The sequence below is a fragment of the Hemibagrus wyckioides genome, linkage group LG05, assembly GCF_019097595.1.
Source record: "Hemibagrus wyckioides isolate EC202008001 linkage group LG05, SWU_Hwy_1.0, whole genome shotgun sequence".
Lineage (NCBI taxonomy): Eukaryota > Metazoa > Chordata > Actinopteri > Siluriformes > Bagridae > Hemibagrus > Hemibagrus wyckioides.
Genome location: NC_080714.1, coordinates 26,467,898 through 26,483,026, shown reverse-complemented (window position 1 = coordinate 26,483,026; position 15,129 = coordinate 26,467,898). Strand labels below are relative to the sequence as shown.

Below are 15,129 nucleotides of genomic sequence, written 5' to 3'. Positions count from 1 at the left end.
AGTGAAACATTTCGATCTAACTGGAAAGAAATCCAATTGACACGACTCAACTTCTTCCAGATATCTTCACCTGGGTGAAGAGAATCCTCACAGAATTATAGAACTAAAACACACAACTAATAATAAAAATATCAACAAATCAGTTTTCGTCTCCTTCACAACCTCATCATCATCATCACGCACACACACACACACACACGTGAATAAAAGATCTCGGAGTCAGAGAGACGTGTGTTTTGTCTGAGTTGTAGCATAGCTTTGTTTATTAATTTTTATATTTTTTTTTTTGCATAGAGAAACATAATCACTTCCAGTACTGTATTCATGAGCGATTTTCTTTTTTTGCAAACAGCGATGGCAGAGAATACAATTATAATGAAATATTGTCAAAGCTTTGTAAATTTCCCCTCACACCAGGTCAAAAGCATGAGAAGTTTAGTTTATTTTGACGTGTTTTGTCTTTTTGTGTGAACGAAAAAATTACGGAAAAAAAAACATCGTTAACCGGCTTTCGCCAATTTCCGAGTTTTTACGATTTTTTGTTACATTCGAAAAGTATATATTGAGTGTGTGTGTATATGTGTGTGTGCGTGTGTGTGTGTGTGTGGTTGTATTACAGCGGTTGTGTGTAAACTAAATGTCCACATGCTCCTTCCTGGTGTGAAGTGTGTGTCTGTGCAGCAAGCAAAGCGGTTAATGCATAACTACCATGGTAATATTCGCCAAAAAAAAAAAAAAAAAAAACTAATAATAAAAATAATGAGAAGAAAGGAAACGGAAACATCAACAAAAACTTTTTTTTTTTTAAAAAAAACCCTTAAAATTTAACACTGCATCAGAATGTTCTCTGAGGAAACATTTTGCTTTGTTGTCGCGTCAAACCTCGAAATCAGAGAGGAAACAGCATGCTGGAGGAAATGCTTTTACACGGAGGAGATGAAAACCAGTTCAAAATAGAAAAAGGCAACAAAAAAAAAAAAATCACTGGGCGCGAGCGGGATGAGCCCAAATCCTAACATCAACGTGTCGCGGTTTGATTCGCTATTTCATCTCCGCATAGAGAAAAAATAAAATAAAAAATAATAAGCGGTCAGCGCCCGGACAGTGCGCCAGAGTGTTTTGGCATTTCAGACTTTGATAGTATTTTTAAAAAAGATTGCATAACTGCAAAGCGTTAGCATGGCTTTCACCCCTTTTTAAACAAGAGACTAGCGACTAGCAGGCACTGGAGCCTCGCTCGACGCCGAGGCCAGGCTTACGCAAGCCTTCAGCCCTTTCTGACAAACATCAAACAAACACTGGCAAGAAAGAAAGAAGAGAAAACAGAAAAAGAGACATTCCTGGTAAATAAAGACTGGTCATGGTGTGTGTATTGCACCAGTCGTGCTTAAGAGGCTTGGGTAAATCTGGCTCTCGAAGCCATTCGCAATCATACCATAGACTGAGGGGAGGAGTTTATATATATATATATATATATATATATATATATATATATATATATATATATATATATATATATATATATATATATATATTTTAAAATAAAGAAAAAGAAAAGCAGGAAAACGATCAGGCACTGCTCATTGAGGATGTTTTTTTTTCTTCCGTGTTTGTTTTTTGTGTGTTTTTGTTTATTTTTTTGGTTTTCGACGTCTCTTCACGTGTTTGCTTTGAGCTGCTGGTATTTATTCGTGAGGAGGTGGAAAAGAGAGAGAGAGAGAGAGAGAGAGAGACAGAGACAGAGAGAGACAAAGTAAATACTGGTGATGGACACAATGGATGGAAAAATGTGGATTAGGGTTCAGCGTGGCACAGTCAGGCTGGATGGCGAGAGGAAACGTCTGATACGGAGTCAGATGCTGGATATGGGATCGGACTGACGGACGAAACGGAAAACAGACCTGAGGGACATGGGGTTTGAATATCTGAGAATGGAGGGAGAAGCGACGCTAAACACCGCGACATTGTCCCGCAGAGGAGAAACTCCACCCTGAAGCAACGTGTTAGCACTGAAATGTCTGTGTTCTCGGCGGTTAGCGTTAGCCACATGCAGCGATGACATCACGGATCGTGAAAGGAGGCGTGGTCATTGCTAGCGCAGATTTGCAGTGTTACCAAAACAGGGTATATTTCCAGCATCGTACAAATGCTGGACACGACGCATTGTGGCTGGGGGACTAGTTAGCTAGTCTAGTTAGCGAGAGCTACAACGAGTTATGACCTCAGCGTCGACGCTTTGCAAAAAAGAGATCCTGTTTGAGCACACCAGGAATCGGAACCCGGACTGAATGACTAAAGCACCGCTGCATCGTTCTGTTTTTCATAGACATGCGGCAAAATCCCACTGGAATTGTGGGTAATTTAGAAAAGCAAAAAAATTATTAACGACGTTTAAATAATTTCAGCATTTTATTACCAAGGAAATCTTTGGATGTTGTTGAAGCTCGTGTTAAATGAGTTGATGAATTCATGAATATGCAAACGGTTCAGGGTGGAGTTTCCTTTCGGATATCTTTTTAATAGAAAAATCGCTTTCAAAACACGTCGTCGGATCGTTTCCAGGATTTACTGTGCACATGCATGAGCAAACAAACACAAATAAACAAACAAACAAACAAAACGAGCAAATTGCAGATTACGATTCTGCCCTGAAGAAGTTGTCCAGCCCTTACGTACGAGGAAAGGAAACAGTACAGAGGTGCGCAGGGGTTTCGCTTCCAGCCCCATCGCCTCGAGTTAGTTAGAGTGAGTTCAGTCACGAGCTTCACGCGTCTACGTCCTAGCGCATCGATCCCGCGCGCTGTAGGAAGATAAAGTACTGTATAATCTCCTTCTCTACCACCCAACCATCATCAAACCGTCTTCTCCATCCATCCAACATTCAATACTGACCCTTTCAAGAGAAGGCACGCTCGTCAGAGTGGCGATGGAGTGCTGCTAATCAAATACATCTTCCAATAAAAAAACCCCCAACAAGTTGTCGTAGCGTTCTTCGACTGATCTGACACGACTGACTTCCGTGAAATAAAGCAGCTAATCTCTCTCTCTCTCTCGTTCTCTTTCGACTTTTCTCTCATGCATCATCCACCTTCAAGGTTGACGGACAGAAATATTTCTACAGAAACACATCGTTAAAAAAAAAAAAAATTCTCAGACAAAATATCAATAATCAATAATCAATAGCAGGTTATCTAGTGCAATCTTTCGAACGGAAGGAAAGGAAAAAAGTGTTTATCATCGAGTGAAAATAGTGAATCGTGAAAAGAAAGAAAGGAAGGAAAAAAAAGTGATAGTGATGGAATTTGCATATCCCCTCGACGCTAAACGAGGCTTGAGTTTGAAAACGATGGCGACGGCGAGGGCGAGGAGGAGGAGGAGTCGAGTCCTGGTGTCCAGGAGTCCCGGCCCATCGCCTGAAGCTCTCGGTGGGGGGGGGGGGGTTTAAAGGCTTTCCGACGGTGGTGTCGCGAGCCTCGACACCACGAACAGCAGATCCTTTAGAAGGAACATGCAACGTTTTCGGTGGCTTAGCCACGAGCTTATGATAACTAAAAACCCAAACCACAAACACAAACATCTCTTATTTCTTATACAAAAATTTTTCTGTACATTTTTCTCCTTACTGTACTAGATATATACGGGTACGCCTTTATAGTACACAAGGTCATGTGTTCAAAATGTAACAATAACGCATAACAATTACTCATTATTCAGTTCTGTAAAAATATTAGACAAGAGGTTTTTTTTTTTGGTTTTTTTTGTTGGTTTTTTGAAAGTTTTTTTTATTTATTTATTTATTTTTTTTGTACATGCACCAGCTCGAAGACGTTAAAGACGTCAGCTGTCACACGTCACACCCGGGGCTACTTTTTTTGTTTTAAAATAAAACGAGGCGCTCGTGGGCGGTGACGCCAGACGCGGCGATGCTGAGCGGCAGCAGTCCTGTCTGGGTCTGAGCTCAAAGAGGGAAAAAATTAAGGTGATATGAGGAAGGAAAGGGAAGAGGAGCGGAGCAGGCGGCGCGCTCGCAGGCTTCTCTACAGGATCGCGTCCCGGCTGGAGGGCCGACGGCTTCGGGTAGGTGAGTGTGGAGCAGTGCAAATCCTCACAGGGCAGGTGATGAGCAACGTGCCTCTGCCCCACGGTTGGGGGGGTGAGGGTGGGGGCTTCAGCCACGGCGCTGGACATGTGGACGGGGATCTCGTACTCGTAATGATGGAGATTAAAAGTGCATTTCAGTGTGGTCTGTAATTGTTTTGGGAAAAAAAAAGATCTATTTACTCCCAGTTAGGTAATTTGCCAATTATTTCCTAAATCAAACCCTTAAATGAGGTGTTTAAAAAAAAAATCCCTCTTTTACATACTCAAACTCAATTGGCTAGTTGCTTTGATTGACAAGCCAGACATAGTATAACGTCCCTCCCACAAAGAGAGAGAGAGAGAGAGAGAGAGCAGCCATTTTCTGTTGTTTTTTAGGTTTAAACTTCTGCAACTGGACCTCACTAGTGTTTTTTTTTCTTTTATATCAGACTTCTCAGCGCTGAAATAAGACTTCCTACAAGCAACAAGCAAAGCAAATCAAACCCAGGGATTGATTAGGTCGGCTGTGTTTTTGTTTTATTGCTGTTGCAATTTGCCTTGCAGCCAGCAGAGGGCTGTAAAAATGACATACAGCTACTTTAAGGTGTTTGGCAGCACAGTATAGAGCTGTAGAGATTAGGATGTGTGCCAAAGTACTGCTTCACCCTACCGATGGCTACTGTCCTACTGAGACGGAAGATTTAAAGAGTCTCAGGTTAAGGGATCGCGTGAATCCATTTATTTATTTCTTTTTTGTTTTAAGTCAATTAATTCATTTTTTAAAAATTAAATTAATTAACACTTCATTTAATAATTAAATTAATTTAAATGAATACTTTATGACTGAAATAAAGTAATAGTAATTAATTATTACTTTATTTTTTGCTGTAAAATTAATTTAAATATTATTCAAGGGACGAGTCAAACTGGCTAAACTGTTAAAACATGAATTAAATAATTGATTATTATTATTATTATTATTATTATTATTACCACAAAAAAAACCCACCCCGAGGTGAATAAGTGTATTAAAGGTAAGGTGCTGTGGTCGTGTCGTAGCCACGGCGCCTGGGCATCTTCATCGTGGGCAGAAGCTCTTCCTCATCACCTGCTCTGTTAAATAAAAAGAAAGTGGCTTGCTGCATGCTGACAGCTCTGTCTGTTGCGTGTGTGTAATGTGGGTTGTGATGATACGGGTTTTATCACTGTTTTTATCCTCGCGGTTCTATCCTCTCCAGCCAGGGTGCGACTTCTCCATTAACGATCTTCAGAGATCTTAACCACGGGCTTCATGTAAACAAAAAATAACGCTCATTCTATTCTAATTCCCCTTTTTAATCTAACTACCAGCGAATCGTAAAAGCTACCGGAGCTGCATCTCGGCGTCGGAGGAACGATACGTCTCGCCGAAATCATCACGAAACTAGAACATGGCCTTTAACTGATGATTACATGATCCAGCTACTCTTTCCACACGCTCCCTTTACGCTAGCAAGTCATCTACTATAAATTAGCTTTCCTACATGCTAACCTTACACAAAAAAAAAAGAAGACAGAAAATACAAAAGTACTTGGAGTATCTATAAACATCAAGTAAGTTTCTGGAGAAATCAAGTCCTAGTTTAAAAAAAAAGAAAAAGAAAAGAAAAAGAAAAAAATCCCCAAATGTTGATTTTGTTAATTTGCGAGAATTCAAGTTAGGATAAAAAAAAACTCAGATGGACCGTCAGCCGGAACGACCTCATGGCTAATCAGAGAAGTCGTAGTGTAACAAACCACATCATCACGTTAACCGCCGTGGACACGGATCTGGAACTCGTCAAGTCACAGCTCCGAAGTTCTGGACTAAACACTGAAATCTGAAAAGAGTTAAAGAGGCGTGTGTGTGTGTGTGTGTGAGAGAGAGAGAGAGAGAGAAGGGGGAAAGATGGGGGAGAGACGGAGAAAAGAGAGATGGGGAGAGAGAGAGAGAGAGAGAGAGAGAGAGAGAGAAGGGGGAAAGACGGGGGAGAGACGCAGGAAAGAGAGATGGGGGAGAGAGAGAGAGAGAGAGATGGGGAAAAGATGGGGGAGAGACGGAGGAAAGAGAGATGGGGGAGAGAGAGAGAGAGAGAGATGGGGAAAAGATGGGGGAGAGACGGAGGAAAGAGAGATGGGGGAGAGAGAGAGAGAGAGAGATGGGAAAAAGACGGGGGAGAGACGGAGGAAAGAGAGAGAGAGAGAGACAGGGTGAAAGAGAGAGACGGGAGAGAGAGAGAGAGAGAGAGAGAGAGAGATGGAGGATGGGAAACACTGTTGAGTGACTTTCAAAAGCTGGAATTCGAATCAAAACAACCAGTCAGGAAAAACTCTCCAAAAATGCTAACACTTACAGCGACGATGACCGGAAGCCAACATGGCCGCCGTGTCCACGTTACACTCTACTCCACATGCATCGTGGTAGCACTACGCAGACGGAACCGGTGGTTTCACTGAAGATGTTCACAAGCCGACATAATCACCTCACACTTTTTCTAACCAAATTTGATGTTTCGAGCTGTAGCCTGGACGCTGAGGTGGTATCAAATTCGTAAATACTTTCAAAAACGCTGTTGTCTGTCGCGTAGCGCCATGACGGTCATTCAGAAGTGCTAGCAAAGGTGCTAATGACGAGTCACTGAGATGGTGGGAGTCTCGGACAGAGGAGGATGCCGGGTACCATGGCTACGAGTGTAAATAATTGGCTAAAATGATTCTGGATGCATCTCGATTCTAGACTTAAAGCTTATGATTAGCTCTAGTATGTGGAATATACAGGGGCCTTTCTGTGTGGAGTTTGCATGTTCTCCCCGTTCCTGCGTGGGTTTACTCCGGGTACTCCGGTTTCCTCCCACAGTCCAAAAACATGTACATTATATGGATTGGTGATTCTAAATTGCCCATAGGAGTGAGTGTGTGTGTGTGTGGTTGTCTGTCTATATGTGTGGCCCTGTGATGGACTGGTGACCTGTCCAGGGTGTACCCCTGCCTTTCACCCAATGTGTGCTGGGATAGGCTCCAGCAGATCCCTGTGACCCTAATTAGGAATTAAGTGGGTATAAAAGATGGATGGGTGGATGTGAAATCCTGGGATTTGCGATTCTTACGATTTACTTGATTATTTTCTTGCACTTCAGGAGTCTCTGTTAGACAAGGAGATCAGTTTTCCGCTCAAATTTCCTTCAAAAAAAATTCCCAAATTGACGTCTGAAGACAGAACTTGCGCACTGTCCAGATTTTTTTGGTCTTCTGATACAGAAAATTGGTTTTACAAACACACTTTTAGGATAAAACTGCGAGTTTCTCTTCAAGCTAGCTAGCTTTTCTAACATGATTGTTCACGACTTTTGAACAAAAAATAAATCTTCGCTTTACCATTTTTAAAAAAAACGATGATCTAGTTCCTGTGTATTGAGGCAGAATTGTTAGAATTGAGATGCATCTTAGAATCCTAGGAGTAAAATTTCCAAAAGCTCTGTTCCCAATTCACCATTATGACGTTTTTTTTTTTAAAAAAAAGACTCTATAAAGCAAAACGACAAAATAAAATCTCAACATTCCTTCTCTTTGATTTGTGTAATTTTTTCGTTCATTCCTGGCTGTCAGCATCAGTCCGTACTCTAAGCTACGGTCATTCTATATAGTTAAAAAAAATTAGAAGAGAGAGTGAGAGAAAGCGATAACAATAACGTCAGCAGCAGCTCGGGTGAATTAAAAGGGCGTGAGTGACTATCTGAAATGAAAAGGAAAAACGGAAGGAAAGAAAAAAGCGAATTTCATTTTCATGCAGCGAACAGACGACTAGCAGACATATCGAAGGGGGTGGGGGGCGGGGTCAAAGGAAAGCCAGTCTCACCCGTCTCAATCGACTGCACTCTATCAGTCCTAATCAGATAGTGACAAGCAAACATGCATCGTTATTTTTATTTTTTTTACAATGTTTTTTTTCCAGCGACGATTGGTTACATAAAAAAATTCATTTACAACTCTCAATCATGTATTATTGTTCTTAACTAAAGGCAAGGCACATAATGTGTTATATAAAACATCGTGCAAAGTTGAAGGGGTCGGGGGATGGGGTCAAGGGTGTGGGGATGAGGGTCAGGGGATGGGGGGTCGGGGACAGAGTATGGAGGGATTGGGGTTGGGGGTCAGGGACAGAGTATGGGGGGATGGGTGTCAGGGTAGGAGTAAGGGGGGACGGGTGGATGAGTATTAGGGTCAGAGTATGGCGGGATGGTTGTTGGGGTCAGAGTATGGGGGGATGGGTATCAGGGACAGAGTATGAGGGGATGGGTATCAGGGACAGAGTATGGGGGGATGGTTGTTGGGGTCAGAGTACGGGGGATGGGTATCAGGGACAGAGTATGGGGGGATGGGTGTCAAGGTAGGACTATGGGATGGATGGGGGATGGGTGTCAGGGTAGGCGGAGAGGGGGGGATGGGGGATGGGTGTCAGAGTCAGAGTATGAGGAGGATGGGTGTCAGGGTGTAGGGATGGGTGTCAGGGTAGGATTATGAGGAAATGGGGGATGGGTGTCAGGGTGGGAGTATGGGGGAATGGGGATGGGTGTCAGGGTGGGAGTATGGGAGACTGGGGGATGGGTGTCAGGGTGGGAGTATGGGGGAATGGGGGATGGGTGTCAGGGTGGGAGTATGGGGTGATGGGGATGGGTGTCAGGGTAGGATTATGGGGAAATGGGGGATGGATGTCAGGGTGGGAGTATGGGGGACTGGGGGATGGGTGTCAGGGTGGGAGTATGGGGGAATGGGGGATGGGTGTCAGGGTAGGATTATGGGGAAATGGGGGATGGGTGTCAGGGTGGGAGTATGGAGGAATGAGGGATGGGTGTCAGGATGTGGGGGTAGGTGGATAGGGGAGTGGTGTCAGGGTGGAGGGATGGGTGGATGGGGATGGGTGAAGGGGGTGGGGTAATGAGTAGATGGGGGATGGGTGCTAGGGTGAGGGGATGGGTAGATGGGGGATGGGTGTCAGGGTGTGGGAATGGGTGGATGGGGGAGTGGTGTCAGGGTTGTTGCAAGGGGTTAAAATTCAAAACCCATGTCGCGCATCGCAAGGTAAAAAACTCATCCGTTCGCAATCCCGATGCGCTCTGTACCGTGGGGGTTCGAGGGGTTAAGTAGTTTCGAGTAAGAGCTTAGCTTCAGAGATTCTACTAAGATTATCTGCCATGCGCCCATGTCAAAGATACGGTGCTCATCTGAGCTTTGTAATATTTTTCCTTTTAGAAAGCACCATGCACTTTTATATATATATTTATATATAATTGATATATAGAGATTCTCATGTCAGCACCTTGAACGCAATCATGTGGTATGTAACCAGGGTCTCGTGATGAAAAGAACAGAACTGGTGAAAAAAAACAAAAAAACAAAACAGAAGCGCTATCGAAGGCTAGGTTCTGTGAAAATGCGGCTTACGCTACTGAGTGTCTCGGAGCTTTAGTCCTCGCGGGTTTGTTGATGTTAATCTGCGGTATTTATTTATACGTGTTATTTAGCCTGTGTGGAAGCCCCACAGGATCGAGTATAAGAGTCAGGGATGCATCGACAATCATAGCGAAAGTCAAGAACTGACTGATTTGCTCTCGTATTAAAACAACATAAACAGTGTCGGGTGACAACAAACTGGACGAACTTTAAGATTCGTCCGGCCACACTGAGAGTTCACCGCTAGCAACAAACGGCACCGGTCAAGCAAATGCTAGCAGGGTTGAGACGTGATTGAGACGTGATGAGAACAAAACAATCTGAAGGAATGAAAGCAAACGAAAACGAATGAAACAAAACTCTGAGCTACGGCTCGATCCGATCCAACCGAACGAATGTAGCTAGCCGTTAACCAGCTCGCTAATGATACTTATAGGAATTACGTAGCTATTTCATGTAAAAGCGAACGCTTCATTCTTTTATAATCACCAACAGAACAAGCCTTGTTAAATACGTGGTCGTTTTATGGATGTTGATTAAAGCAGGGAAATGTAAACCGAGCTAAATGACGTCCCTGATCGATTAAGAGCAAGTAGGAAGAGAACGGAAAAAATTATCGATGCATCCCTAATAATAATAATAATAATAATAATAATAATAATAATAATAATAATAATAATAATAATAATGCTGTAAAAAAACCCAAATCAACTAAAACTCTTGTAATGTTGTAGGCACTTCTCATGGCTCTGGGATTAGTTTGGGTTCGGTAGCAGATTCATAAGCCCTGATGTTCGTCCATTTCCACGTGGAACTCAGCACACAAAGCCCGCTGGAAAGAAATCCGGATACAGAGTTCACGACACTCGCTGTCCCCATGCAAAGCATCCTGGGAAGCACAGAGCCACATGGCTAAAACGTTAGCAATTTGGCTTAAATACAATCAGCTTGTGTGTGTGTGTGTGTGTGTGTTTTGTATTTAGATAATAAAGCATGCGGAAATAAAAAAAATAAAATAATCGGGATCCAGAAAAGCCTGGGGATTTTCAAAAGAAATAATAATAACAAGAATTCCTTGAAGCACGGTGGCGGCGGCGCTCGGGATACAGGAGTCGGGATACCCGACTCGAGCGGGACGTCGGATCGGATGGATCGTTCTATTGGGATGCTGAAGCTAATACGCTAAGAGGAGCACCCTGCTAAGAGAGCACACATCTATACAATTCCAAAAATTACAAAAAAAAAAAAAAAAATTAAAACCTGCAGCATTCAATACGAATAGGCCTGAAAGATGCGAAGAAATAAAAAAGAGAAAACAAAAATTATTAAAAGTAGTGCAATGCCTGTAATTTCCAATGCAAGTTTACACACACAAAAAAAAAAAAGAAAAGAAAAAAAGTCAGACAAAATAAAAGTCAGTTCTAAACCCAATACTGTCTTATTAGTGACAGAACTCTAGGCCCTACTCCCTTTGTCACTCTGTAGGTTCACTCCACTCGGATTTCTACCTTTATCTACACGCTTCCAGGACGTACTTGCGGAAGTAGATCACTAGGATGAATGACAGGGGCTTTAGACGTACGGATGTCACACACACACACACACACACACACACACACACACACGGTCCGGGTACGCTGTGTTCGTTCAGGTTTCTTTTTAGGAATTTTAGATCGAAATTTAAATTGAAATATGGAATAATCGTGAATTTAGAGGTAAAATGAACGAATCTCGAGGGATCCAGAGGGATCAGGAGTGAAAAGGAGAGTAGATTAGCGATTAAAGATCACTTTTAGAGCCTGATGTGCTGCTTATACGGATCACTGTGTGCTTTTTAAAAATTTTTTTTAAATATATTTAAAAAAATTAAAATACAAATAAAAAATTCAGGGTGCTGCAATATATGAATGTTGCTTGAATCGTCTAAATTGTTTCTGCATTTGTTGACCCCAGTTTTATCAGTTTTCTATTTTTCAGGGAAATAGAAGAAGGTTCAAACTAAAATTTTTAGAAACAATTAAAAAAAAAATTCCTCAGATTTTAAAAATTAGGGGGAAATTTTTTGTTGTTGTCGTTGTTTTCTGATTTAATTCTGACACAAGAGAAAAGAACGCAACGTACACGGACGACACACACACACACACACACACACGCACTGAACGATTTCCAGCGTGACACAGAAAAGACAAAAAGGTGCTCGGTCACGCGCCGAAATCATCTGAAGGCTTGGGTTCGCCCTTCGCTTAGTGTATTAACAGTACATGCCATTTCTGAAGACTGTTTGTAAGGGCGTGTCAATATATGTGTGTGTGTGTGTGTGTGTGTATGTGTGTGTGTGTGTGTGTGTGTGTGTATATGTGAGCGTAATGTGACCTAACACACACACACACACACTGACTGTGACCTCTAAGGTCACAGATGTACCAAAGTTTAAAAAGAAAAAATAAATTCAGGCACCCACTGAACTCGTGGATCTCCAATATAAATGTCAGATGGAAAAAAAAAAAAAAATCAAGATAACATGATTGTCAATAATAAAACTGAACAAAAAGTGGCCATTTTGGCCCGAACGTTAGCTGAAGGGAAATTAAGGGGAAGTCATCCACCCTTCATTTTGCCCCGAAACCTCTGCCCACATTCAGATTTCTTTAAAAAGGAAAAAATGAGGAAAATTAAGAGGGAGACAATCAGCTCTGAACGCGTGGGAAAGTCCTAAAGCGCTAAAAAAAAAAGAAAAATAACCCCGTCCGTCATCAGGGCTTCCTTTCCCTGGAAAGAAAACGTAGGTAATTTTGCATATATGAGGAAGCAGCACCTGTAGCAGAAGGAGGAAGAGGAAGAGGAAGAGGAGGGCGGGCCGTTCGTGTCCAGGATCCAGGAGCAAAGTGGGCGTGGTTTATTTATTTTTTTCCTTTCCGAAATTGTTCAGTCTCTGGCCAGCGGTTCGACATGGCCGCCCCTCCCGATAAACATCCTCTCTCTCTCTCTCTTTCTCCTCTTTTCTCTTCTCTGTTCATGCATCCGCAGTCTACTCGAGCTCCTCCGACATTCCGTCCTCCTACTGTCTTTTTCCGGGAAACAAAACAAATAAAAAAGTTTGTACTGAAGCGTTTTATATAGCTTTAGGCGTATATACGTGTGCACATATGCGTCGCTACGTACACACATATGCTGTATATATACAAATACTGCATATATAATCAACATTTTCCCTCTGGCATCATCTTGTTCTTGTTTTTCGTAATTCCACAAAAAAAAAAGGAAAAATTCTCAAAATCCGTGTCCACGCCCGCTTTGGTGTATCCGCCGAGTCCCAATCAGTTCCCCAGATACCAGGACTGTGAGAGAGAGAGAGAGAGAGAGCAAAATTAGTAACAACTTAGTGAAGTTTTGATTAATAAACACAATTCTTACTGATTCTCATAAACTCATAATAAATCTTCTCAAGCAGCTGTAAATCTGTACAAAGGTCAAAGGTCACAGGAGGGAACCCTTTACTACTAATTAATTGAAAAACAAAAAAGAATCATAAAAAGTCTGTGATCCGTGTCTTCTGACTGCTTTGTTACTGTTTACTCCTGTCCCTTGTCTTCAGTCCCTATGAGATGAGGCTCATTTGTTCTCCAGTCTCTGTGACACAGGGTTTCTCCTTTCACAGTTTCCAACTCGACCTTCTAACTGTCCTGAAGAAGCATCATGGAACTCCATCTCTCTTCCTCTGACCTTCTGGCAAAATGGGTGACACCTGCGGGTCAGCCTGGCTCCGCTAGCTATCCACTAAACATCCACTAACAACCCGCTAACCATCCACTAACTACCTGCTAACTATCCACTAACCATCTGCTAACCATTCACTAATCATCCTCTAACTATCCAGTATTTATCCACTAACCATCTGCTAACTATCCACTAACTATCCACTAACCATCTGCAAACTACCCACTAACCATCTGCTAACTATTCAATAACTATCCACTAACCATCCACTAACCATCTGCTAACTATACACTAACCATCCGCTAACTATTCTCTCAACACTGAGACTCACACAAACAAAGGATAACAGATTACTGTGACCTGCTGATGAAAGGTGTGTGTGTGTGTGTGTGTGTATATGTATGTGTGTGTATATATATATATGTGTGTGTGTGTGTGTGTGTGTGTGTGTATATATATGTGTGTGTGCGTGTGTGTATGTGTGTGTATATATGTGTGTGTATATATATGTGTGTGTGTGTGTGTGTGTTCTGTGATGTAAATTATGGTTCTGAATAAGTTGAAACCGCAGAACTCCAGGCTCGGGCCAAATGGGAGTGTAATGACCTGCACTTTCCGAGCTCGGGGTAATCAGCGTCTCCTGCTGCAGCGGCTCCAGCGCAAATAGCTGTCAGAGTTTGGAGAGCAACGCTGCTATTAAACATAATCCTGGGCTAAAGAGCCGAGAAGACCAGCAGCAGAGAGACCAGAACTCCCCAACATAGACCTCTTCAAACACATCAGGAGAATCTGACTTCCCCTTCTCACTCTCTCTCTCTCTCTCTTTCTCTCTCTCTCTCTCTCCCTCCCTTGGTCTCTCTCTCTTACTCTGTCTGTCTGTCTCTCTCTCACACTTTTTCTCTCACTTGGTCTCTCTCTTTCTCTCTCTCTCTCTCTCTCTCTCAAATCTGATGAATTCTCATATACAGTATAGAGTAAAGCAGCAGTATGCAGTTCCCCATGTTCCACTGAGCACTAAGTAATTCACCAGCGATCCGAACGGCTACACCCGAAAGCGCTGATTTAATAAAGCTTAAGAAAGAAAAAAAGAAAAAAGTGACTTCTTAAAGACACTCGTTCCTCAGGCGGACCGAAGGCAGCTCTATGAGCCTGCAAATACTTACTGCATCCTGATAGATAACAGACCTTAGATTAGGGGAAACAAAACAACAAAAATACGAGCCTAAGAATCTTCCTCTGGAGTAAAATTACAAGCAGAAGAGTGAAGAAAGCTGCCAAGGAGCTGAAGTGTGTCCATGTGAGCAGCAGAGAGCTGGACCACAGAACCGGAGAGATGCTTTGGCACACGACGGCGCTGCGGCCAGTGATACCAGCGTACAGAGCTCAGCGCGGGAGAGAGAGGAAAGACTGACCCGGAGCTGGCTGCCTCTCCGAAAATGTGAAGAAGGAGGAATATTTTTACTCAGGAGGATCCGAGAGCCTTAAACCGGACAGAGGCGGCGGCGAGCGGCCAGCAGGTGGAGCTGTAGCCCTGTGCCACAACGCTACTCAGCTTTCTAACTGCTCTAAAGCCAATAGACTGTCTGTCAGATTCCTGTGTTAGAACATAACCATGGCTAATACACACTATACACACACACACATGCTATACACACACTCTATACACATACTCTACACACACATGCTATACACTATACACACACACACTATAGTATGTGTATAGAGTGTGTGTAGAGTGTGTGTGTAAAGTGTGTGTATAGTATGTGTATAGAGTGTGTGTAGAGTGTGTGTGTGTATAGTATGTGTATAGAGTGTGTGTGTGTGTATAGTGTGTGTGTATAGTATGTGTATACAGTGTGTGTA

The 15,129-nt window shown here is 42.6% G+C and overlaps 1 protein-coding gene across 4 annotated transcripts in view; it reads right to left on the bottom strand.

Annotated features, from left to right (window-relative positions):
- Positions 1 to 5,042: 5,042 nt before the first annotated feature.
- The window catches only part of nfic (nuclear factor I/C), a 168,153-nt gene continuing 158,066 nt past the window's right edge, over positions 5,043 to 15,129 (bottom strand). For all 4 annotated transcript variants that reach the window (XM_058388695.1, XM_058388692.1, XM_058388696.1 and 1 more), the window contains one exon: positions 5,043 to 12,887. In XM_058388695.1, coding sequence (XP_058244678.1) covers positions 12,867 to 12,887 — 21 coding nt within the window. In that variant the 3' untranslated portion in view covers positions 5,043 to 12,866. The remainder of the gene's footprint in view (positions 12,888 to 15,129) is intronic.